Source organism: Lonchura striata, chromosome 3 (assembly GCF_046129695.1).
Source record: "Lonchura striata isolate bLonStr1 chromosome 3, bLonStr1.mat, whole genome shotgun sequence".
Lineage (NCBI taxonomy): Eukaryota > Metazoa > Chordata > Aves > Passeriformes > Estrildidae > Lonchura > Lonchura striata.
Window position 1 is genome coordinate 19,774,731 of NC_134605.1, and position 23,127 is coordinate 19,797,857.

At 41.6% G+C, this 23,127-nt stretch overlaps 1 protein-coding gene across 1 annotated transcript in view; it reads left to right on the top strand.

The window, feature by feature from the left end:
* The window catches only part of ALK (ALK receptor tyrosine kinase), a 306,102-nt gene that overhangs the window by 254,098 nt on the left and 28,877 nt on the right, over nucleotides 1-23,127 (top strand). The window contains exons 10-15 of the mRNA XM_077781748.1: nucleotides 2,764-2,858; nucleotides 4,195-4,338; nucleotides 15,096-15,258; nucleotides 19,453-19,603; nucleotides 22,592-22,723; nucleotides 22,905-22,933. Of these exons, the coding sequence (XP_077637874.1) occupies nucleotides 2,764-2,858; nucleotides 4,195-4,338; nucleotides 15,096-15,258; nucleotides 19,453-19,603; nucleotides 22,592-22,723; nucleotides 22,905-22,933 (714 nt within the window). The remainder of the gene's footprint in view (nucleotides 1-2,763; nucleotides 2,859-4,194; nucleotides 4,339-15,095; nucleotides 15,259-19,452; nucleotides 19,604-22,591; nucleotides 22,724-22,904; nucleotides 22,934-23,127) is intronic.

Consider the following 23,127-nt stretch of genomic DNA (forward strand, 5'->3'; position numbering starts at 1 on the left):
CACTGTGTGCAGGGCACTGATTTTCACACAGAGCCATGTGAAATGTGTGCAGCTGAGCCAGGTTCCACCCTGCCTGTTCCTTGGCATTTCAGCAGCACACAACAGGGAAGGAAAAGCTTCTGCTGAGCTACAGTCTGTGTTTTCCAGCCTGAGGTAGGTGCTGGTGCTCCATAACACACGAGAATGTGACCTGTGGCACTTGAGGACCTGTTTCACACACAGTTCAATCATCTCTGCTGCTGGCACTGTGACTTGTAGGAAAAAGTAGATTCAGAGCCCACTGTGTGTGTCCAACAGCTTTTGTTTAAGTCTTGTATGGCATGTCTCAAACTGAACAGCTAATGTTTATGCTAGAGCCTGTAATTTCATTTGAAGTGTTGTGGGATATCAGCTGTAGAGTAAATGAGGGAGGGAGTCAGGGGGAAGGCAGCCAATTCAGTCAGAAGCCAATTTAATATCCAAGGATTTTATGTTCCCTTCTGTTCTTCTCCTAGGCATACCCACAAGGGGTTTCAGGTATCCCAGCTAAGAACTGTGAGACTGCTAGCAGCATCAGGCTGCAGTTGCACTTTTTATGGATTTGGGAAGACTAAAAATATGCTTTTGTGGTATTCAGACTTGTATAGATGGAGCTGCTGCCTTTTGAGCTGATAAAGATTTAACAAGGAAAATTATGTCTTGCAATTTGGAGTTGCCTTTGATGCTAGGGATACTTTTCCTTCACCATATCCACTATTATTTGTGTCAGTCACCTGTTCTTTGATGGCAACTGCTCATGTCTTTAGAACATAAAAAGCCAGTGTTAGAGAAGTCTCTCCATATGTGCAATGCATCTCTCCAAGGAGTGAGAAATTTCAGTGTTGGAAAATCGTTGCTTTTCTTTGCCAGAAATAAAGAAGGAGGAACATCATAACTATAGAAATCTTTTCTGTTGTGAATGGACAATGGTGTGTTCCCTTTGCACCTTTTGGAGGCTGACAGGAGTTTTCCTGGTTTAAGTTTTTGCTCTGGTTGTGTCAGCCTTTCTGACTCTGTGCCCAGCTGTAGCTTAGCAAGAATACCAGTTGCAGAAGATGATGGCACTCCAATCTACATATCCTCAAAATATCCTCACAAATATCCCTGGGGCCTATTTTAGCTTTTGCCAAACCTCATTGTCCCCTCTGGAAAGCTGCCCTGTGTTGGAGAACAATGTGGAAGTTGGGTGAATTTGCTGACAAGAGTCAGGAGTCTCAGTCAAAATCCACATCGAAAACACAGGAATATGCTGTCCTACAGTAAATATGCACATGACCAGGGCAGCTTCACTGGAATTTTGGTTTTGAGGTTGGCTTGCTGGTAAAGGATAGAGGTAGTATTTAAAAACAGTAGGAATCACCAAGACTAATATAAGAATGCTAATAACCTACACAAAGGTGAGAGAAAATATTTTAGACCCAATGCCTTGCACAAAGGACTAGAGTCTGTGTGAAGAAAAAAATTCTGCCAGTGTTTAGATACTTGCTGCAAGGAAGAGACAGGATTTCTGAAACCTTTTGAAATAAATAGGGGTGCCCCTCAAAAATACCTTGTTCTGTCATCATTTTCTTGTCTGAACTGAAACACCTGCAAGAATTCACATTCTGACTGAGCATTTATCTCTAAAATATAGAGCAGGAAGCACCAGCAATAGATCTATATTAAAGAGACCCACAAATGGTTTAACTTCTGCTGGTATAAAACATCAAGATACAACAGAGAATGAAGTTTAAATAATATTTCATATTCGCTTGCAGCTTGTTCTACATCATGTGATCATGTCATGTTTTTATAGTCTTGATGCAACCTCTGAGCATTTTATCTGACTGCTGAGCTATGGTTGGCTGCTTTCAGAAATTTTTCTCTTTCCTAAGCAGAGTATTATGATTTTATGTGGCAGATATGCATTGAGAGAACATGAACTTGCAAAGTAAGCTAAGAGAAAACCTAAATCCATGAGTATACAAAATTAATGTGTGGTCAATCTCCTGTCAGATTTGAAGTATTTAGTTGTGGGTAATTTTTGCTCTTCTTGTTGACTTGTAATATCACTGGGGGTGAATTTGCAGTGATCTTTCTTCAGATAATGTAAGAGTGGCACAACTTCCCAGCAAAAGCCAGCTTTCCTTAAATCAGGAAGTTATTTAAAGTGAACTTCCTCAGCTTCTCTAAGGAGATAATGAGTTCTGCTCTTCCTGTGGACTACCCAGTGTCAGTTCCTCTGTTGTGACTGCCAGGGCTGTTAGATACCCTTTGCTCCCTACAGAGCGTGTCAACACCAAATACTTTCTAAAATTGGTTCAGCCTTTGATTGTCAGTTCCTTTTAGGAACTCCAAATTACTTCAGGAGCCCTGCCTACTTATTTTTCTTAACACTTTAGGGTGTAAATCACTTGTGAGAATAAAACCTCTTAGGGGTCTGTTTGGTTGGTTGATTTTTTAATTTGTGCCAGAATCCAGGGGACTTTGTTTCCTGACAATATGCATGCACACACTTCTGGTTCCTTCAGGTTGTTTGCTGGAGGAAAGAGGGGCAATATTCTCTGATTCTATCCACCTATATTATTGTATAGCTCCCTTCCTCAGATCATCTTTCCTTGTTAGTAGTGAGGATGCTTTCTCAATCAATTTAATATTTTTATATGTGAAATTTTTTTCTCCATTCAAAAGCTGCTTTAATTGTGAAGAGCTCTGAATTTCATGTTCTTTAGCAGAATTTAATCCCATTTTTCCCAATTTGTGCAGGTTTTGGTTTCAGATCACTGCTTCATGGGAAGAAGGCTCTGATGCCATTATTGCTTTTGACAATGTCTCCCTTAGTCTGGACTGTTATTTAACAAGTAAGTTTTCCTTTTATCTGCAAGCAACTTGTCTTTTATTTGACATGTAATTGAAATTTGGGAACTGTGGGGAATGGGCTGGGTGCCATTATCTTCAAAAGACTCTTGAAAGGTAAAGGTCTTTGTCAGAAATCACTGTGCTTAGGCAGAGGACCCCATTCAGGTGCACCCCTTACTGCTGGAGCCGAGCAGGGAGCGGCTTCCCAGTTTGGCGTAAGTGTGTAGTGAGACACAGGGTGTGGGAGATCAGCTTCCAGCTGAGGCAGAGCCATCACCTGTCCAGCCAGGCTGATGCAGAAGCCAGTCTGTGATTATGGATTTCCACATGACCTGGTTTGCTGTGTGACAGTTCTCAGAATGAATGACAGCTGGACACTGGCTGGGAAAAGACAGGCATGCTGTGATTGACACTAACTTTGCAATAACATTGGGCACAATACTCCAGTTAAATTAGAACGAGGTTATTTTATTTAGACTGACGTGCATTTAAGTCTGAATCAGAAACTAGGATCTTCACACTCTACTGCTCTGGGGAAAAATTTGGATTCTGATCCTGGCTTTGTGATTGACTGGCCTCTAGAATACGCCCAGTTTATACCACTGATGGCACATGTAGATTTTTATTAAATATTTGTGTCTGACTCATCTTTCATAATCTCATGCATTCTGAATTGCTTAATTTGTAAATGATCTGTCACTCTGTACCTCAGACCAACGACTTACATGAGGGCTGGAGAATTGCTGCTCTGAACAAATTAAACTTCTGCCTTGGGCTGAACAACAGAACTTAAGTGCATCCTTTCTTCTCCTACTCTTGAAGCTGCAACCTCTGTAGCCCTGTTTGAACTGAACACCTCTAAACCACTTCTGCAGTCAGAATGTTTCATCTGCTTTGTGTTAATTTGCATTGCCTGGGGCATGAGTCTCTCCATTTATGCAGTAATACCTCTTGGGTTCTGTGCAATATACCTCAAGTTACAGTATTCAAGGAGATCTTAAAATTAGGATAGAATTAAAGAAAATTCCTCCTGCTTTTACTGGCTAAAAAAAATTTATAACAGTTGCTAAAGATTGTATTCTGTACTTCTGCTTTGTATCTTCTTTCACTTAATGTTTTGCCTGCTACTCATTCCTGTTTATTTTCATTTTGTCTCTGTTCTGTAACAAGAATGGAAAGTAAATCTGCCCATTTCTTTTAATAATGTTATATCCTGTGACTGCAGGCTCTTATTCTCAGCATGGAAGTCTGCAGCCCTTATTTTAGCTTCAATTTTGGATTACATAGTGACTCAGTCGCCCTCAGCCATAAACCAATCTGTGATTTCTTGTTTTCTAGTCAGTGGAGAGAAGACACCTCGAGGTACCACTCCAGACTCAAACAATTTGCTCACCAGTAGAGGTGGCCAGAAGAAGTTTGGATGGGAACAAAAGCTCCTGGGAAATCTCCAGCTCAGCAGTGCCCCCTTTTCTGATCCAGCAGGTAACTGTCTGAGAAGCATCATCAGATAGGAGAGATTTCCAGCTAGCACAGATTTCATTTAGAGGTGGCTAAATGCATTTTTTCCCCCAAAGCCTTTGTTTAGAGCTTTTCCCAAGACCCTTACAAAGAAAACAACACATGCTCTAGAAAGAAATTACCTTTAGCTGCTAACTGTAACTTGATTTTAACTGTAACAGACTGCAAGCTGGTGGAAGAACCAGAGGGGGCCACTTGAAGTAAAATGTGAGTTTAAACTGTAAGATAAGTGTGTTTGGTGTCACAGTCATCTAAATATTGGCAGAAATCAAAGTAAAGTGTCCAAATTGACTGAGTTTAGCATTTATTAACCTGCACACCCAACTCTGGTTGATATAGATTTGGTTTTAACTAACACAGCCTCACTTTTTCAGTAAATATTAATTTCCATTTGAAACAGTACAGTACTGGATTTAGGAATGTCAGTCTTGTATGTTCATGTTACTTTATTCTTCCCTACCCTTCAGCTCCTCTTTCCAACCTAACTGTGGTGGTGTGGGCCAAATAGATGCAAGAGTTCCCATCCCTGCCTTTGCCCTCCCATCTCTGTCTCCCAAATGTTTCCCTCTCTCCTCTCCCAGGCTTTCCCACATAATCACAATATCTGTTTTGGGCCTTAAAGGTGCATTTCCATTTGAATCTGCTTCCTTCCCTCCTCCTTGCCAGCCTCTCTTCCTAAGTGGTTCAAGCAGCCATAACCTCCAGCCTACCTGGGCCAGCAGGGCTGACCATGGAAGTGAGGGGTAGCTGCAACCCTCAGCACCGTGTGCAGCTGTTTCTCCTCACTTAGGGCAGCTACTTACCTGCCAATTTGAAATACCAGCCCTCTTAAGTTAGAGAGCAGGGTTGATAAATGCCTCCTTTGCCCTGTCAAGTAAGCCTAGGGACTTGTTCCTGCTGCCTCCTCCTCTCCCACTCGTCTGCCTAAGAAGAGTTCTTTGCATCTGTTCTTTTTTTGGCTGTATTTCACTTTGCTGCCTGCAGTGTTCTGTTGAGGTGTATGGACTAATGGTGTTAGCTCTGATGCTGGCAGCATCAGTGTGGCCAAAAGCCTCACAGAGCCTTCAAAGCCTCCCTGAAAAGCTGGATCCATGAGCCCATTCCATACTGCCACAACAGGGCAGCTGCTGCTGCCTGAGCTCTCTTGTGAAGCAAGCTCCAGCAGCAGAGGCTGAGGGGACAGCCTGCAGGGTCAGCTGAGTTGCCCATCACATGGAGTTTACTGATATTTTATGCCCTGAGCATCACACAGCATGAAAAGTGCAGAAGCACTGTCAGGAGCCTCAAGGGAGTGAGACAGAGGCAATGAGCCTGTATGAGAGGATGCTGGGCTGGGTGAAGCTGCACTTCAGCTGTAAAGGTTCTGTTTAGCTCTATTACAGACGCTGTGTGTGCACTTGGGCTGTCACAAAGGTGTAATTTACAAAAGTATCTTTGTATGTTCTCTTTGAAGATCCTTTGAAGTCCTCCCTTCAATATCTGTATCTCTGTTTCCTGCTTGTAAGTGGAGTTTTCTTTTAAGTGCTCTCAGTATTGCCCTTGGGCCAGTGATCTCATGGTAGGATCTGTAGGCAGGGGTAGATTATGGATTTCTGGCTGACTTTCTGTAGGTGGTGATGTAGTTTCCTAAAGCAGCTATACATTTCCTTTCAGGATACTTACTGTTTTAGCAACAGAAAAAAACATTAGATTTTAGATGCAAAGTTAATGTAAAGTGTGCGTGGGCTAGAAATCCTGTGGCTGTAATTTTTGGTGAGAATTTTGTTATTTCCTACTTGTCACTAGACTTGACATCATCTAGCTCTTCTGCTCCCTGTCCTATCTGAGGAATTCAATTTAAAGAAAGGCTTGGATGGTAGAAATAAAGGGAATCAGATTGCATGAGGGTAGAAGAGAAGGTCACTGAGGTACTTCAAGCAATTAAAATAATTTGTGATGACCTTGGGGTGAAAATTCAAGGCAATTCCAATCTCAAACAGCTTGCCTATTTTCTGGGCTTTATCGTTGGTCTTGTTCATATTCTGTCTAAAATTGTCTCTAGCCCTTGGGGTTTGAAATTACTCCTACAGCAATTTTCTCCCCTTGTGCCCTCCGAGTAGACAGGGCAGAAACAGAGAAGCTGAGTGGCAGCTTCTTGCAGTGAGAGCCATTGCATTTCTGAGGGTCTCTGCAGCACCAAATTCTCTTTTTCCTTTGTGTTGCTGAGCCCTGCTTGCTGTCAGGAAACACTGCAGATGCTTGTTTGGTCCCTGGGCTATGTATTTTACCCAGCTTTAATCTTGTTTCTTTCTGCATCCCATAATGCATTTAAGGAACCTCAGGCTGAGTCTGAGAAGGCCTTTCCTTTGATGGGCACATATTTACTGTTGTGTGAGTGAGCCAACAGCATCAGCACCACCCTGAAGTCCCAAAGACTGCACTGACCAATATGAGCTCAGCTAAAAGTAATGACAGTTAATAGGATCCATGACTTGTGTGATGGATCACATACTATAATATTTCCTTCTTAAGAAATCTTACTAAAACAAAGAACTATGTTCCTAAAGCTGAGGAGACAACAGAATAATAAAATGCCCTCCCTAAGTCCCCAGGCCAGCTCAGCCTTCGCAGCAGGAGCTACAGTGTGAAAGACAGGTAGCACTTTGTTTACACAACATTAAATCCAAACAAGCACAGTTGTTTCCAAGGGCAGGGAGTCTCCACTTGCTCCTTTGTATCTGAGCACAGCCTTTATATACACTCCTGCTGCTTTTACTGCCTTTTCAGCAGAAGTGGTGGTTGGCACCACCAGCCCCCTGTCCTCTCTGTTCTCAGGCCCTGTACCTACTGACTTGCTTCTTCAGCCTTGCTGCTGTTGGTCATGGCTCAGAGTGCTCCAGGTCATGCACAGTGGAGACTCAAAACACACAAACACACCATCCAGCCACACTGTCAAACACCCTAAAGCTTCCAGAAATGTGTTACCCACTGCAGTGTCTTACCTGGGATAATGAACATGCTGGGTAGAATAAGACCTGGAATTTCTACAACTAATGTATTGTTGTTGCTCTCTCATCTCCTTGATGACCAGAACCAGCACAGAAAAATTCCTGTGGTTTTCAAATCACACAGCTACTTGCAGTGCTAGGTAGACATTAGATAGGTGCTCACAGGGCAGTGCAAATGCTCTCCTTTTCAATTAACTACTGATGTGTTATTTGCTGGAATACCATCTTCTTGCTGAAAGGTTGCAGGTGAAACTTGATTCTAGAAGCAGCTTGAAAAAACAGTTGTAACAAGGTCTGCATGTGCCAGAAGATTGAATCAGCTTTAATGGAACCAGGATTTTTCATTGAGATGGTTAAATCTGTACAAAAGGCTGAGTGCTGTTTATTCTGTTGTAAACCCAGGCTTACTTTGGCTTTGGTTTTAAATTGGTTAGGTATTAGATTAAGTAAAACTGAAAGCTCCTCAAACCATACTATCATTCAACTACCAATTAAAAAGTCAATTTATATCAAACCAATGCAATTTCCTTTTATGCACAAGGCTAGAATATGGGAAATTCAGGCACATAAAGATACAGTGAGCAATAATGAGGAACTTGAGGTAAACAAATTACTATCACAGAAGCTGAAGGAGACAAAATAGGATTTTCAGTAGGCAAAAGGAGATAACAAGACACAGAGCAATCAAGCTTTAATTAAAGATTTCTGGTGCTTCTGAGTAGGCTTTAAATACCATGAGGATAGCCTCTCTTTTGATGTTTCAGCTTCTCTTCTGTCCCACTGACAACTTATTTGTGTCAGGGCACACAGTACAAAACTGGCATTTTGTGCAGTGTGCAAAAACACTAACCTCTGCACATTCACCAGCCATTGTGCAGCCCTGGATTCTTGCATGCAAACTGCCATCAAACCATTTTCTTACCCACACTGGGTGAGACTCTTCCCAACAGCATTTAGTGGTTGCACAGTTTTTGTGTTTTCCATCAGGGAGAGTCCTGTTTTGAGTACGTCCATGGCTGTTTCTCGGAAGAACCCTCAGTCACATTAGTTAATCAGATGAAGGAGCTGAAAGGGACAGCGGAGCAAGTATTAAGTAAAAGAAAATTACATTTGATTGCTCTTTGTATGCAATTATACTAACTGAACTGTTGGTATAATGCAATAAAGGTATCTGCAGAATTCTATTTTTGTATTATGCATCAATTAACACAGTAAATAACAGCCCAGTGCCCCCCCGCCCCCCCCAGCAAAAGTAACATTCTGAACAGTGATGGAAATGTTCGGACACAACGGTGGGATCTCGCAATATGTAGGTATGAATTTCTTTATTACAGTGTTTACACTTGCTTTCTCTGTAGGATTGAAAATAGCAACGGTGCAATGCTGAAAATCAGCATGCAACCAGATACAACCTAGCAAAGTTGAATTGGCATAATTGCTCTCTAGAGTTAATCATGCACTTGAAATAAACAGGGCAATTCACAGGTTTCAGACCTTTATTTCAAAGCCACTCACTCTTAAGAATGGCAGTTTAAATTGTACACAAACTGCTGTAAATCTCAGAAAATGTTTTAAAATAATTTTTCCACCTCCACCCAACTTAGTCTTTGTTATTTAACATGCATTTCTACCATCCTTTGTAATTATGAGCAAAAACAAGTTTCAAAAAAAGGTTGGTAGCATGTATCAGTTAACACCCTTTATGGAAGACTCTTTGTGAATCATAAAAGGGAAAAGAAATTAGGTTTTGTTCATGCTGCTTTGTTAGTGCCTGGTTTCAGAAGGTGGCAAGAAACAAGGTGTTCTCACTGCTGTCCAAAGCCACTAGTGCTCTTACCCTCTTACACTGACCACAGTTTCCTACAAGAATGCCCTGATGGTGTTCCTTATTTATAACCACTTAAGAAAAATCTAAAGCATGACTCAAGCTTTTGAGTATTTCTTTGAAATTACACTCAGGATCAATCAAACATACGTTTGTCATCACTGCAGATGCTCCTCCTGTTAAACTGAAAGACATATCCAAGTCTTCCACTGCTGCCCGTATTTAGAAAATAAAGATAGAAATAGTAACACCAGAAAGAGTGGAAAAGCCAACCTCTCTTAGTCTAGCCATACCTCAGTAACTGGTTCTCATATTGCTGACAAGACTCACTAATTTCTATGATCATTTTATATCCCCTTAATACCATTTTGTAGGCACACTTAACAGATATGGGACTGTGATTGTGAGCACAACCTAGTTCTGCCATTTACCATCATCTTTTAACCCCTGCCCCATTAATCTCTAGCAAATTCAATCCTGGGAAAGGTAATAATCTCCAATTACTGCTGATAGAACACTGTTAAAGAGCAGAACCCAAAGCAAAATTGAAATCCTTACCTCACTGAGCATGTTTCTCATATATGCTTGTAGTGTGTTTTGCCTACAGGCTTCCAGCACGGACCAACCCTGGAATTATTGGTAATGCATAACTGAGATTGCTCATACACTGAGTAAAATCTACAGCTCTCCACACAACCCATGGTGCCAGTGGCAGCCAAATGTTAGTGAAGATTATGGTGGGCAGTTTCCTGTAAGCCTCTGATTTCCCATATTGGCCAAATATTGCCAGGCAAGGGAAGCTTGTGGAAGTTTTTACAAGTAGATGAAGCAAACATTCCACTTGGTCATAGCATCAAGCTTGATGACATCTGCCTGAGAAGAAGAGGTAAAATGGACTCTGTGAGGAAGAATTAATAGCATCCAAAAGTTTAGCCACTGGGGTTCTTATGCCTCTGAAACATGAGAATTTATAGCACTTAATAATGTGGATTTTTACTCTGTTGGAAGTAGAAATAGCCTTTTGGTCTGAATAGAGGTTGTCACAGCAAGTTATGCAAACTGTCTACACATTGTTTTAAAGCACTGATGCATTTCACTATCACGTTGCTCTAGGTTCCAAAATAAGCCAAGTACCATGGTGCTTGTTTGGCAATTTGCTGAAATCACTGATGTTTTGCTTGGCAGTGTGTTTAAACCAGGTTCAAACCAGCTTGATTTGACAAATGCCAGTTAATACATTTAGAACCTTGAGGTATAGCCAGAATGCCTCTGTCTGTTTTGTGGCATGGAGTTTGTGTGCTGTACATGGGCCAATGAAATTGCTTTCTACGTTAGAAGTACAAATGTGCCTTAGGCTTTGCTCCACGGTTTTCTCTTCAGTGATGATGGTTGTTATTTGCAACAGTGCCTGCAGCAGCATTGCCTCGGGCTGCAAGTAGTATCAGAGCTTTAAAAAAATCAGTCATTTTAAGTCTTGTGGGTTTTTGTTCATTTTGTTTTCCAAGAGCAGGACATCACTCCCCTTTTGCTGTGGCTGAAATCCAGCGCACTGATTGATGTGCATTTCATGACAAACTGTGTGAAACCTAGAATTTCTGCTGTGCAAAAGGATGAGCAACTGTGTGTGTAAATATAGCAATCAGTGAATTCATTGCAGAAAGAAAAGTTATGAAGGAAGAATTTATTTTTCAATTGTGTTAATAGAGCCCAAAATATATATATTTTTTTTTGCAAAATGTTGTTTCTGGGACCTTGACAATGTGTTGGGGAGCTTGCCAAGGAGCAGGAGGGCCGGTGAGTGGGTGAACAGGCAGAAACTTAAAGTTTTCTCTGCCATGTTTCTTTTAAAAGGGAGGATTCTATCAAATTGAACGCATGTATAAATTATTCACTGAAATGTAGTGCTCCAATCTGAATCTCACTCTGATCTCCACTTCCCCCCCCCTCCCCCCCCCACCACCTCAAACAGATATTTCCATTTTTTAAACCTGGGTAGTATCTTGCAGCTACCACTTGCAGAATATACAGGGACACTACATGAAATTACTTGTTGTTTCTTGTCATGGGAATGCTCAGCTGTTTCTGGACACTGGATATATACAACTTGGGTGAAGTTGGGCAGAATTCCACAATCTGCTAGTTCTTGGAGGAGGTTTAGCCTGGAGAGTCCTGCTGTTCTTCCCCTGGTGAGTGAGGTGCTGGCAGTGTTAACCTGCCACACACTGCAGAAGGAAGGAGGGATGTGTTGTGCACTATGCAACAGACCACAGTTATTCACAGATGGAAAAATCTATGCTCCTCACCAAGCTACTTAAGGATTTTCGATTCAGTGCTGCTGCTTTAGTCTTTGGAGATCAAAATAATGCTTCAAACTGAATTACTGTAAACTGCTGTGGCATGCAGCAACCTGTAGAAATGCTCTCTCTCCAAGCTCATAAGACATGCTGCAGTCATTTCTAGAATCAAGAGAAAATCAATACTTTGCAGGGAGTGAAATCTTACTTTTAAAATGTAGGAGTGGATTATTAAGGCAGGCAGTGCTCTGTTTTGCTACTGGGTTAGTGGTTCTTGGGCTGTTGTTATATCTGCACACTGAGAATTGGCTTTATGATTTGTGTAAGGGGTGGCGGGGGGGAAGTGTGGGGGTTTTAGTCTGTATCCAGAATTGCAACTAAGATCCATCTGTCCTAATTATCTTGAAATGAGGGGCAACTTCTTCCTGTGTGGTATGATGTCGCTTTTAATTCAGTGACAAAGCTGTTCCATGTTGGACTGGCTTCCAGTATTTATAAACAGGAGTAGGGCTGTTTGCACACCAGTGCAGCAATGACAAATGAGGAGATGGTGCAACACCTGGCTGTAGGTTTTACTAAAATCCCTGCTGATTTAAATCAGGTGCAGTCTCTCCATGGACTTCACTTGGGCCAGACTTCTTCCTGCAACGTTTTGGGCAAAGATCACTTCCTAGCTCTGCTAGTTCTGAAACGCATATTTTCCTGGTTTTGTCTACCTGAATAAAGCAAATAAATATTCTTGCCAGCACTGGCTGCAGCACCTGCAGAACCTGGGAGGCTTTACAGACAATCTTGTATACACCACTGTATCCATTACAATAGGACCACTTCAGAAATCTTAAGATAACCACCTCCTGTGTTTGGTCACCTCCAGGTTGCTTGCATTTTACTCCCTGGCATAATGTATCTGTGATTTTTCATTCCCATCCTCACAAGCTCTGAAAAACCAGATTCTAAAATCTTAGTGTAGATTGACTAATCTCAAATTGCCAGCAATGTTTGCCTTTACTCTGATACTGCCTCTGCACTGGAACTGAGCCCCTAGTCTGCCCTAAAGGCAGAAAATACAAAAGCTGTTCTGGTTGCTTCAGTTCAGAGTCTGAAGGCAAAAGGTCTACAGAAGAAATACGTTCTCCTTCTGTTCAGCCAGGGCTTTTAAGCAACCAGATGGCCATTTCAAAGCATTTTGGAATAAGATGTAGTTCACTGATCCCCAGTCCCTGGCACCCAGTGGGAGCCAAGAACAGCCCGTTTCAGGTTCAGCTGTGCTGTGTATTACATGTGGAATTGTCTAGAGATAAGTTTGCCAAGGTCAGCTAGGCAGATACCTAAGGAACGTGTATTATTTCAAGGGACTAAATCAGAAATGTAAAGCTTCACCACAGCAGCAGTCTGCACATACTGTGGTCTGTCCTAGGTTTTATCACTTCTAGTTTTCCATTTTGAGTCTCATGTTTTGGGCTTATTGTCCCCTTGAAGGTCACCTGCATCTACCTTTGGGAACATGTTTGATATTTTACTGGAGGCATCCAAGTGGCTTCTTATTGTTCCACTTACCTGCCTGCTTTACTAAACATATGTTTCAGTGCAGGTGGCTAAGCCCGCTGGGGTATTGCAATGTTAAATCACTGTGATAGCTGACACAATGAGTCTCTCATCTTCCAGTTAGTGTGAGATTTTCCTTTGGGTTTAGGGTGGGTTTTGCAAGGATAAACACAAGTAACTTCTGGTGCCAGACTGTTCAGAGCTACTGAAGCATTTTGCTTTAGTAACTTCTAGACCTCACTTCCTTAGGTGCCTTTACCCTCTTATCTATTGTTTTGGGGGCTTTTGGGGGTACATCAGAAGCAAAGAAAGAGAAGAAAATTCTTCCATTTGCTGTTTAATAATTTTAAGATTTCATACTGCCACCTACTGCAAAAGGATTGGAGAAATAAGTGAAATTAGTATGTAAATGAAACAAGTAACAGTGACAAAATCTGTAGAGGGCCATTGAGAAGGGGTGGTGTAGATTTTTCAGAAAGATGGGGTTATTCTCACACCAGTACTTAGAAATTTTCTTACAGAATGGCAATTTTGCACAACACTGTATTACCAACATTTTTCAGAAATACCAATCGCTTTATTTCTTAAAGTTCTGTCAAATTCTTTGATCCGTTTCCTTCACTGAACTCTTTTTGTAAGAAGGAATTTAGCTGATCTTCAGGATTACTTTGTGAAAAGGTAATTCAGACTTTTTTTCTGGCTAAGCTAATGTGTATTTTTGGAGGATGAGCCTCTCCAGTAACAGCAATGGTAGAACTTTTGGCCTTGCTCATCCAGACACGTGCTGACTACCATTTCTAGACCACGTCAGCTTAGACAATGGCTCTGAATTCCAAGAAGCAGGTCAAGCTAATCACAGAACATCCTAAATGGGAAGGGATCTGCAAGGATCATTGAGTCCAACTCCTGGACATTGAATCCAATTAATGCCCTGTCTGAACTATTTAGTATCACCACTGAAGGAAGCTGCATGTGTGGCATTGCTTTTGTGGAAGCTGGTGGAGAAATGGTGCCCTTTGAGAAGGCCTTGGGGAAGGCTGACTAGACCAACATAATTTGTAGGAAAAAACTTCAGATTTCAAATCTTTTATCTTTAATGGCAGTAGAACTACCTAATGGAGTTTATTGGATTGTGTATATTAGATTATTAGTAGTATGTTTGATAAATCATGTCATGTTCACAAAAAAATGCTTTGTTTGCTTATTTGCCATCTAGATCATAGTTTTGATTATATATATACTAGATATACTAGAAAACAGGACAAGGTGGGTTTTACAAAAGTATTGTGGTCTTGCGACTGAAATGCTCCTAAAATTAATCTTTAAGGAAAAGAATATAATTGCCACCATCATGTATTCAAATTTTAAAAATGAGGTATTTTTGAAACACAAATTAGCAAAGTCTTGTTCTAGAAATCTATTTGTACAGGATGAGTATTTCTAATTGATGAAAATGGCTGTAATTGGGAAGCATTGATTTACACCCACAGATCTGGCCTAGAAAATGCAGAGCTAGGTGCATGTTTTACAGGCCTCAGTCGGGTGTGTTGCTTTCTGAAGCTTAATTTGAGTGTCCTGTGAGCAAATAATTATGCAAAATTCAATTAATCTACTGTTATGTTTTAATCACTGTGATGGTGTTGTACTTACGGGTTTTTATCTAATTAACAGTTACTTTCCCATTTAAAATAAATTCAATAACCAAATGTCTCTAGAAACTGAAAGGGTTAGAATGCACCAGCCTTGAGATTGTGAATGAGCACTTAACTGCCAGAGAGCAGAACCTGAAACTGGGAGGAGTCTGATATTTCTCTTCTCTGTGCTCTTTGCCTTTTTGAGCCTTAGAAAAAATAAAACTATGTTTATTTTTGCAATAGATTTCTGGAGATGTTGATGAAAAGCTGTCAAATGCCAAGATACACAGAACTATGAGACTTTTAAAATAATCTGGGAGGCATTTGTTTGGATTAAAACCTCAGGGCCAGGCTCTGCTCTTGGTGCAGGGAGAGAGCAGAACAACTGCTTGGTCCTTGGATGCTGGGTCATGCTTTGCACGTGTCCTCCTTTCAGATCAGTGGCTGTTCACAACCTGTGGTGCCAGTGGACCCTATGGCCCCACGCAGAGCCAGTGCAACGATGCCTACAGGAACTCCAAGCTCAGAGTGGTGGTGGGAGCTGAAGGGATTCTCCAAGGCATTCAGATCTGGAGAGTACCAGCAACCAACACATACAGGTAAGGGAACTGTCTCTGACTGTTGTGATTATCTGTGTTCAAAACTAGCCAGGCTGCAGATACACACCGGCCATTTTTGAAGTATTACATTCAGAAGTTTGGCTGCATCTGCTGGAGATTTTACTTACCACTGAGCCTGTGATTTCCAGTCTCTCCCATCTCAGCTTTGCTCCCTGGAAGATGCAACTTTTTTGGTGAAAGAGAAGAAACATTCTGAGGCACACAAATCCTTAGCCTAAGTAGTTACTGGTTGCGAGAGCTCTATCAGTAGCTGAAAATGAAGTATTTTCACCTCCCCAGACCAAGAGGAATGCATTTCCCATTTGTCATTCATGGAGCCCTGGGATCAGAATTAGTTTTTCCCACCCTTCACTTGGCATGGAAGGCACAATCATGTGTCAGCATTTCTTACTGGACAGCTCGCATCAACATCTGCTCAGCATCTTCACTTTTTTGAATCCAGACACAACAGGTTGAGCTTGTAAGCCTGGCTTACCACAGTAGAATTGATTTTGGAAGCCAGCCACCTAAATGGTAGGCTCTGTGATACTGAGGGTTCTAACACTTAAATCCCCCTGTGGAGTTGTTTTCAAAGAGAGGTGATCAGATGTGGTTCAATGCTACTTAAACAGATTTTTACCAATCGTTTTTACTTTTTGCTCTTGCTGGGCAAAGAAGTACAATCAAAGTGTAGTTCACTGTATCTGAATGGTAATGTGAAGCCATTACATGCATCATTTTGTAAGCAGAACTGTCAGTTTCAACCAGTGACTGTCTACTGGTGGTTTTTATACAGCATTCCATATTGAAACCAATGATGGTATCTTGGATTTCAAAGCAAAACATTCCATTGAAGACTTTGAACAAATTTCAGTTACAATTTTCTGATCTCATCTCTTTTTTTTCTTTTATATTGGAAAAGAATGCTAATGTTGAGGCTAGATGTCAGTCTCTAATAGAGGTCTAGGGCAAATCAGTTTTGAGAAACTGGCTAGGCTAGGCACAAGTTCTGCCTGAGTGCCTATTCCTACAAGGATTGATGGTAATGCAAAAAGCATTAATGATACTTTACCCAGCTGTCAACAAGGAGTTGCCTGAGGTGAATAGAATTTTTCAGAACCAGCATCCAGTAAATATGGTTATAAAGTACAGCCCAAAAATGAAGAGGCAAAACAGCCCAAAAGCTTACAGCACTGTCATTTCTTTAATATCAGAGTCCAAGAAGAGCCAGAATTCTTGTGCAACTGTAGGCTGATTTTTTGCTGCACAATACAGCAACCCTTGGGCCCTGCAGCCATGACCTGTCTATTTAAGTCCTATAAATGACCTAACAGACTTCTAAGTTCTGTATAGATAATAGATGTATAATGTCGTGCATAACAAATATATAAAGGGATGACATTCTCTTCTGCACCTCTTAAGGCTATAGTAGAAAATTCACAGCCTGGGGAAAGCAGGAGGCAATTGTGGGCTTAAATTAACTTGACATCTTCCTGATTCTGGTCTGCTCAAGGGGCAGCAGAGTCCGCCAGCACGGCATAGCCCTAGGAAAATGTCAAGTTTCAATATCAATTCCAGGACTTCAAAGAGTCTGGACTTACTGCCTGTGTTTAGCTCTGCCCTGCAGTCCTGCTGCAGTGTGGGTCCTGTAAGTTTTCCTGATGGGCACTGCTGAAACACCTGACACAGGGAGAAAACTCTCCTGCTGGCTGCTGGGCTCTGGAGAAAGCTGATGTTCTGCCTTATCAGTGTGTTTTACACTGTGTAATGTATACTCCTGGTAACTGCTCAGAAAGGATATTGATTTTGTGAACATGAGGTAGAATATGCGTTATTAAAATACAGACAGCTCAACTTTGCACGAAACTGTCAGCACAAACCAACCACACCCACAAAACCCCATCTGTGAAGGTCTGGGTAGGCTGCCACACACTGTAGTGTCCACATTTGAAAACTGGAGTTTTATATGCTCTGGTTCCTTCTCATGGGACTTCACATTGTGTAATAATGACGTTAAACATTATAAAATAATATTTTTTTTAGATCTCCTTCTAAACATTCAGAAGGTCTGGTCATCTAGGTCTTATGACTAAGTATGAAAGAAGTAGACTGTAATAAATTACACATTACCATCTTTTATCCTACTTCTTTCCCTTTTTAAAGGAAGAGGTTTAGGTCCATTTTGCTGAGTGCCCCATTTGTGATCACTTCCACTGTCCTCTCTTCTCTATGGTTCCTCTTTATGGTGGCACAAGACCACAGCCCAGTGGTGTGCAAAAAAATGTCATTCTGAGTCAGTCAGGCTAGGCACAGCATTTTCTCATACTCTCAAGACTAGCTCCAGTGTTTCCATCACCTGGATGTTAGGGTGCATGTTTTTCTCCAGCCCTGGTTTGCACTCTGCACATCCTGACTCTTCCTGAAAGGTGTGGGCTTCTTTTGCAGATCCCACAAATGTCATAGCAAAAGAAAAGAAGGAAGGCAGTAGAAGGTACTCTGTGTTCTTGCTCTGGATGGGGTGAACCTTCCTTCAGGAACAGGATGGTTAAATGGCTTCCTTCCTCCTGTGAAAGAAAGGTGTTCCGCATGAAAGGGATCCTGTTAAGGTTTGAAGTCAAGATAACTGTTTAAATAGTGATACCCATTTTGAAGAGGGAATGACTGCCAACTGAATATACTGGGTTTTATTTGTCTTCAGCCTTTGAGTGAGGCCAGACTGGGTTTCCTGAACTTTCTGATATCACTGCTTGTATGCAAAATCTGTTCTTACATGGAAAAGTATGGCCCCTACTGGCAGGGAATTAGCCCTGCCAGCTTGCTGTGTCTGGTAGTGCACCTCATTAGCCATTGCAAAATTCTACAGTAAATCAACTCAGTTTTCAGATTCGTGCAGCATCTGTTCAGGGTGGCCCAGTGCTGTGTCCATCACTTTTTCTGCTGGCTCTGGTACAGCCTAACTGAGGACTGATTGCTTTGGTTATCAGCAGTGGCATGAACATAATCATGTCACATTGCCAGGATCTAATATGCTTTATGAGACACTGCCTGTTTGCAGGCAGGACTATGCTGGGCATAGAGAGCAGCCAGGTGCTGGAGGAAAGGAGGTGTGAAAGCAGAGCACCTACACTGTGCCTGGTAGGAAGCTGAGAGCAATTTTTGAGTTCTGAGTCCTGCAGTCTCTGGTTACATGCTCCAAGTTGAATTTTGTTCTCATAAAAATACATGGAAAGTTGCTAATGTCAGTGGAGAATTACCTGCTTATTTCAGATCTAAATTGAGTTGCTGTACTATCATTCACCTGCTCAGAAAGTTGAGTAACTGTGTTTTGTTGCAGCAGAGATGTTTGTTTTATCATGATCTTTTAAAAATGCTTTGAAATCCTTTGCTAAAATCTGCTTTAAGTATGCCCATTTTTAGAAAGGGATAGGGAGGAGATGAGAAATACAGTGTTACAGCCACATCTTTGGGTACAGCAGCAACAGTAAGCACCTCTCAATCTTGACTGTTTGAAATAAAACTCCCAGAGCCTTATCTGAGACTGCAGCAGCCTGTGTGTAACCTGCCCACTCCAGGCTGGAGACAGGGAAATGTTCCTGATCACCATGAGTTTGGCCAGGGAGCTTTTGCCTTCCTTGTTTACTGCAGGTAGTGTCATCTCCATCTACTTTTCTTTCTGTATTCCTCTGGTCCTGGGAATAAGAGAGCTGTTTTCCATCTGGTCCGTGCTACCAGGACCAGTTATGCTGTCTTTTTTCTCAAATCTCTCTCTGTCAATCTCATGCTTAATGTTCTCTTTAGCCATATGTCCTGGTTTTACCAGCTCTCCTGCTTCTGTTCTTTCTCTTCCTTGCTGCAAACTTCTCAAGGATGTACCTTCTGGGAAAGAAGATGTGTTTCATATATTAAAGCTGGAAACTATAGGGACTTGCTCACTCTGTTCTCAGTCGTGTTTGCTCAATAATCAATGTGAAATGATCTGTTTTGTGGCTACCCAAGCTCACAGATTCAAACAGAGCAGAAAATCAGTCTTCAGGCTTTGGGTTTAGATTTATTTGGAATGTAAGGTCTTCAGAGCACAGCTTTGTGACACTGTGTTCAGGTGTGAAAAACACTCAGTGCTCCAGAGGGGTTTGTGCTTCCTTCCACCTGCCTGGGACAACTCAGGTGGCAACCTCTGGTTTATTTTTTCTGCAGCATCTCAGGCTATGGAGCTGCAGGTGGAAAAGGAGGGAAGAACACCATGGTGCGGTCCCACGGAGTGTCTGTGCTGGGAATTTTTGACCTCCAGAAGGATGATACTCTGTATATCTTGGTGGGACAGCAAGGAGAAGATGCTTGTCCTAGTGTAAGTGATTGCCTTTCTGTTTTGCCTTCATCCCTTCTACTAATACATGGAGATTTGTCTTTTCACACAGAAAAACGTTGTCCTCAAGGGGTTTGGGGCTATAGGAGTGAAGAAATAGGTACAGTTTTACTGGGAGAGCATACCCCTCCCAGTAAAGTAGTATGTAGTACCATGTCCCTCTGCTTGCTTCTTTTCAACATTTGGGCTCCATTGATAATACACAACAGGTTCCTGACTAATCTGAGTATCTCAGAGCACCTGTGTGGGGGCTTGGAAACAAAAGACAACCCAGCCTTCCATTCCTCTGGAAATCAGTCTTCAAGGCTGACTTTGCAGGGTTTTGCTTTTGTTCCACTATTGAGCCCAGCCCTGCCATTATCATATATTCTGCATCTCTAGAGATAGCCACATCACAGGGCCTGCTTGGTTATTCTGCATATGAGAATAAGAAAGACAAATCTATCATTGTTGGGTCAGTCCTGATTTTTATGTCACTAACCAACCCTTGCTGCAAATGTCTTGACAGAAAGATGAGTACTATTTGCATGCACTGTAGTTTATTAATTGTTTAGTATTCTTTGGAGGAGGATGTGGGAACAGGACACTCTCATGGAGCAAACAAAGCATTTTCTGATGAAATTTCACCTACAGGTTTGAGCTGAACATTTAAATGATGTGCATTTCTCAGCTGATAATGGCTGGCATCCAAGAAATGAAAGCTTAGCAGCCTGTTAGAGCAGAGAAAGGTTGAAGGATATAGACAAGTAAAAGGGGTTTTCAAGGCTGGCTGCTGAAGTAAATAATGTTAAAACTAGAATTACACATATCTACAAACAAACCATTAATATAAAGCCTTCTTGAAATGAGAAATGGCCTAACTCAAACGTCCATCCAGTGTCTTTAACTAGGACATTCCAGCTGAGGGTAATATATGGACTCATTAAATTGCAGGCCACTGTAATCTTAGTGAGAATTTATTGAGTGCTAATGTAATTCTTTCATTGAAGCAAAGAGATTGCATTGACTCGTAGAGGGGACTTTTACTAGATTGGATTGTAATCAGTTATGTCTTTGCCATGAAGGATTATTTTTTTTGTAATCTAGTGGTTCCTTCGGGTCATTGACTTTGTCATTTTATTAATCATTCCCACTCAACTCCAAATCAATTAAGGAGAGGGGAAAAAATAGGGAAAGGAGGATGTTAGTTCTTTAGCCAAGTCTGCACACAAAATGGGTGCCACTCATTTTCCGGCACAACTTAGAATATGTTTTGTGGTCAGCAGAATAATTTGTCATTTGAGTATGCTTTTATCGAGTTCTTCTTCCAAAAGAAAACACATACATGAAAGTAGAAGGAAGCAGGTCACTCCTACAATAACAAATGTTTGTGCATTTTCCCCTAAAAGTGTTGTTGGTATAGTAAGTTCAGTGTGCATCATATGTGCAATATAACAAGATAGTGTTACTTGAACAAAACCTGTAAAGTAAAATAAGCTAAAAGTACTTTACAACTTGAAAATGCTCACATCACGGTCGTGCTTGTCAGGCACTTTAGTGATCCAGTTTTAAACCAAAACAATAGTTGGGTCATAGTCCTTAAGTAGGTATAAATGGTGGTTTAATGTTTTGATTGAAATCAGTTAGTGAATTCAGGGATTTACCTAATACAGAAAGTTCAGTATAATCAATGATAATTGATAGAAGGGAAAAATGCTAAGTCAGAAATGTGGAGACTTTTTAGTGAGGCATTTTGGTTAACATCAGGGAGCATTGCAGTCAAAGGTGGGATTGCTGCTCTTTTGGTAGGCATTGGTAGTTGCAGTAAAATTTCTACTAAGATCATCAGAGATGCACATTGGCTACTTGGCCCAACCAACAGGAAGGGAGGTAACCAAGCTTGGGTTCTCTGTCTCTGGCATTTGGCTGTCCTGTGACATGGGACAAGGCACATCCTTGCCAAGGTACTTCCTTCTTCCACTTGTGAAATACAGACTATTACTGCTGGGAAATATTTGCAGCAACTTCTGCTACATTTTGTACATTAAAAGTCTATGGAGGTGTATCGCATGATAATAGGTATCAGCACTGAGCTTGCTCCAAAACAATTCAATTAAAAATGGCAACAAATTCTTCTGGTGCAGGTTGAGGCAAAAAGCCTGTCTTGGTTTGGAAAAGCAGGTGTCTGCTAAGGAAGACAGGAGCCTCCCCTGAAATGGAAAAAATATTGACCCCCTCCCTCTGAATTGTTATAAATTTGAAATTAGGGAAATTAGGGTGGTCTCTCAGGCAAAAATATGGGAGCAGGAATAACAGTTCTTTATTAGGGAAAAAAATAAAAAGATAAAATAAACAATGCAGTGAACCAAAACAACACTGACAGAGTCAGAATGCAACCTGACACCCTGTTGGACAGGGTATTGGCTGCAGTCCAATTGGGAATTGTGGCTGCATTCCTCCTGGAGTGTCAGGTGTGGTTCTGTTGGAGCAGTGACCCTGTAGAAAGGGTACAGTCTTGCTCTGAAGATGCAGTGGGAGAGGCAGCTGTTCCTCTGGGAAATCCAGTGCAGGAAAACCGTGCTGGTGTTCCAGAAACTCAATCTTATATCCAGGTAGGCATGCTTGGCTCCTCCCTCTGGGTGGAGCATCTCACAATGGGATGTTTCAGTTCTTATCAGTCATGCAGTGACACTCAATAGCCTGTTATCAGCAGATGTCTCCCCTGAGAGAGGACTGGTTGTGGAAGAGATAAGTAAAACTGCCCACTTAACAGAAGACAACTGCCATACAGATGGCTAATAGAATACATCTTGCCTTTCAATCTGGGACAAAGCCAGATATTTCTAGAAGAGCATTCATTTGGTTCTGGTCATGTCATTTCACTGGAGGACAATTTCTTGCTTTGGGAACAGTGAAGGGTTTGTGAGGCCTCTGTGTGCACAAAGGAATGGGGGTTTCTTACCTGAATTATGACTTGGTCTCTGTTTGCAGACAAATGATGTTATCCAGAAAGTCTGCATTGGAGAGAACAATGTGATCGAAGAAGAGATTCGTGTGAACAGAAGTGTCAATGAATGGGCAGGAGGAGGTGGAGGTGGGGGCGGTGCCACTTACATATTTAAGGTATGGAAACACAGTCCCCATGCACCTCCAGCATCAACACATCCTGCCACCTGCCTCTGAAAAATCCCTTATTCACCTCAGGGAGAGGGTCCACAGAGTGATCTCTGGGTATCTTTAATTTCTACTTGAGAGATGTAGGGATCTAGGTTGGCCCTTCACACTTCTTTGAATTGCTGTTCAGTATGTCCACACTTGCTTCCATGGCTCAGAGTATGCTTCACAAACATAACTGGGTTGAACTGGGTTGGGTTTTTTTTGGTAAAAACCGAGATGCTGAAGCATACCTCTACAGCAAAGGGCAAACTCTGCAGGACTTCATTCACCTCTGGCATTGTGAGACTCCACTATACATTTAGTCTGACAAGGGAAGTTGAGGATAGGCTGTATGTTTTCTCTCGGCAGTC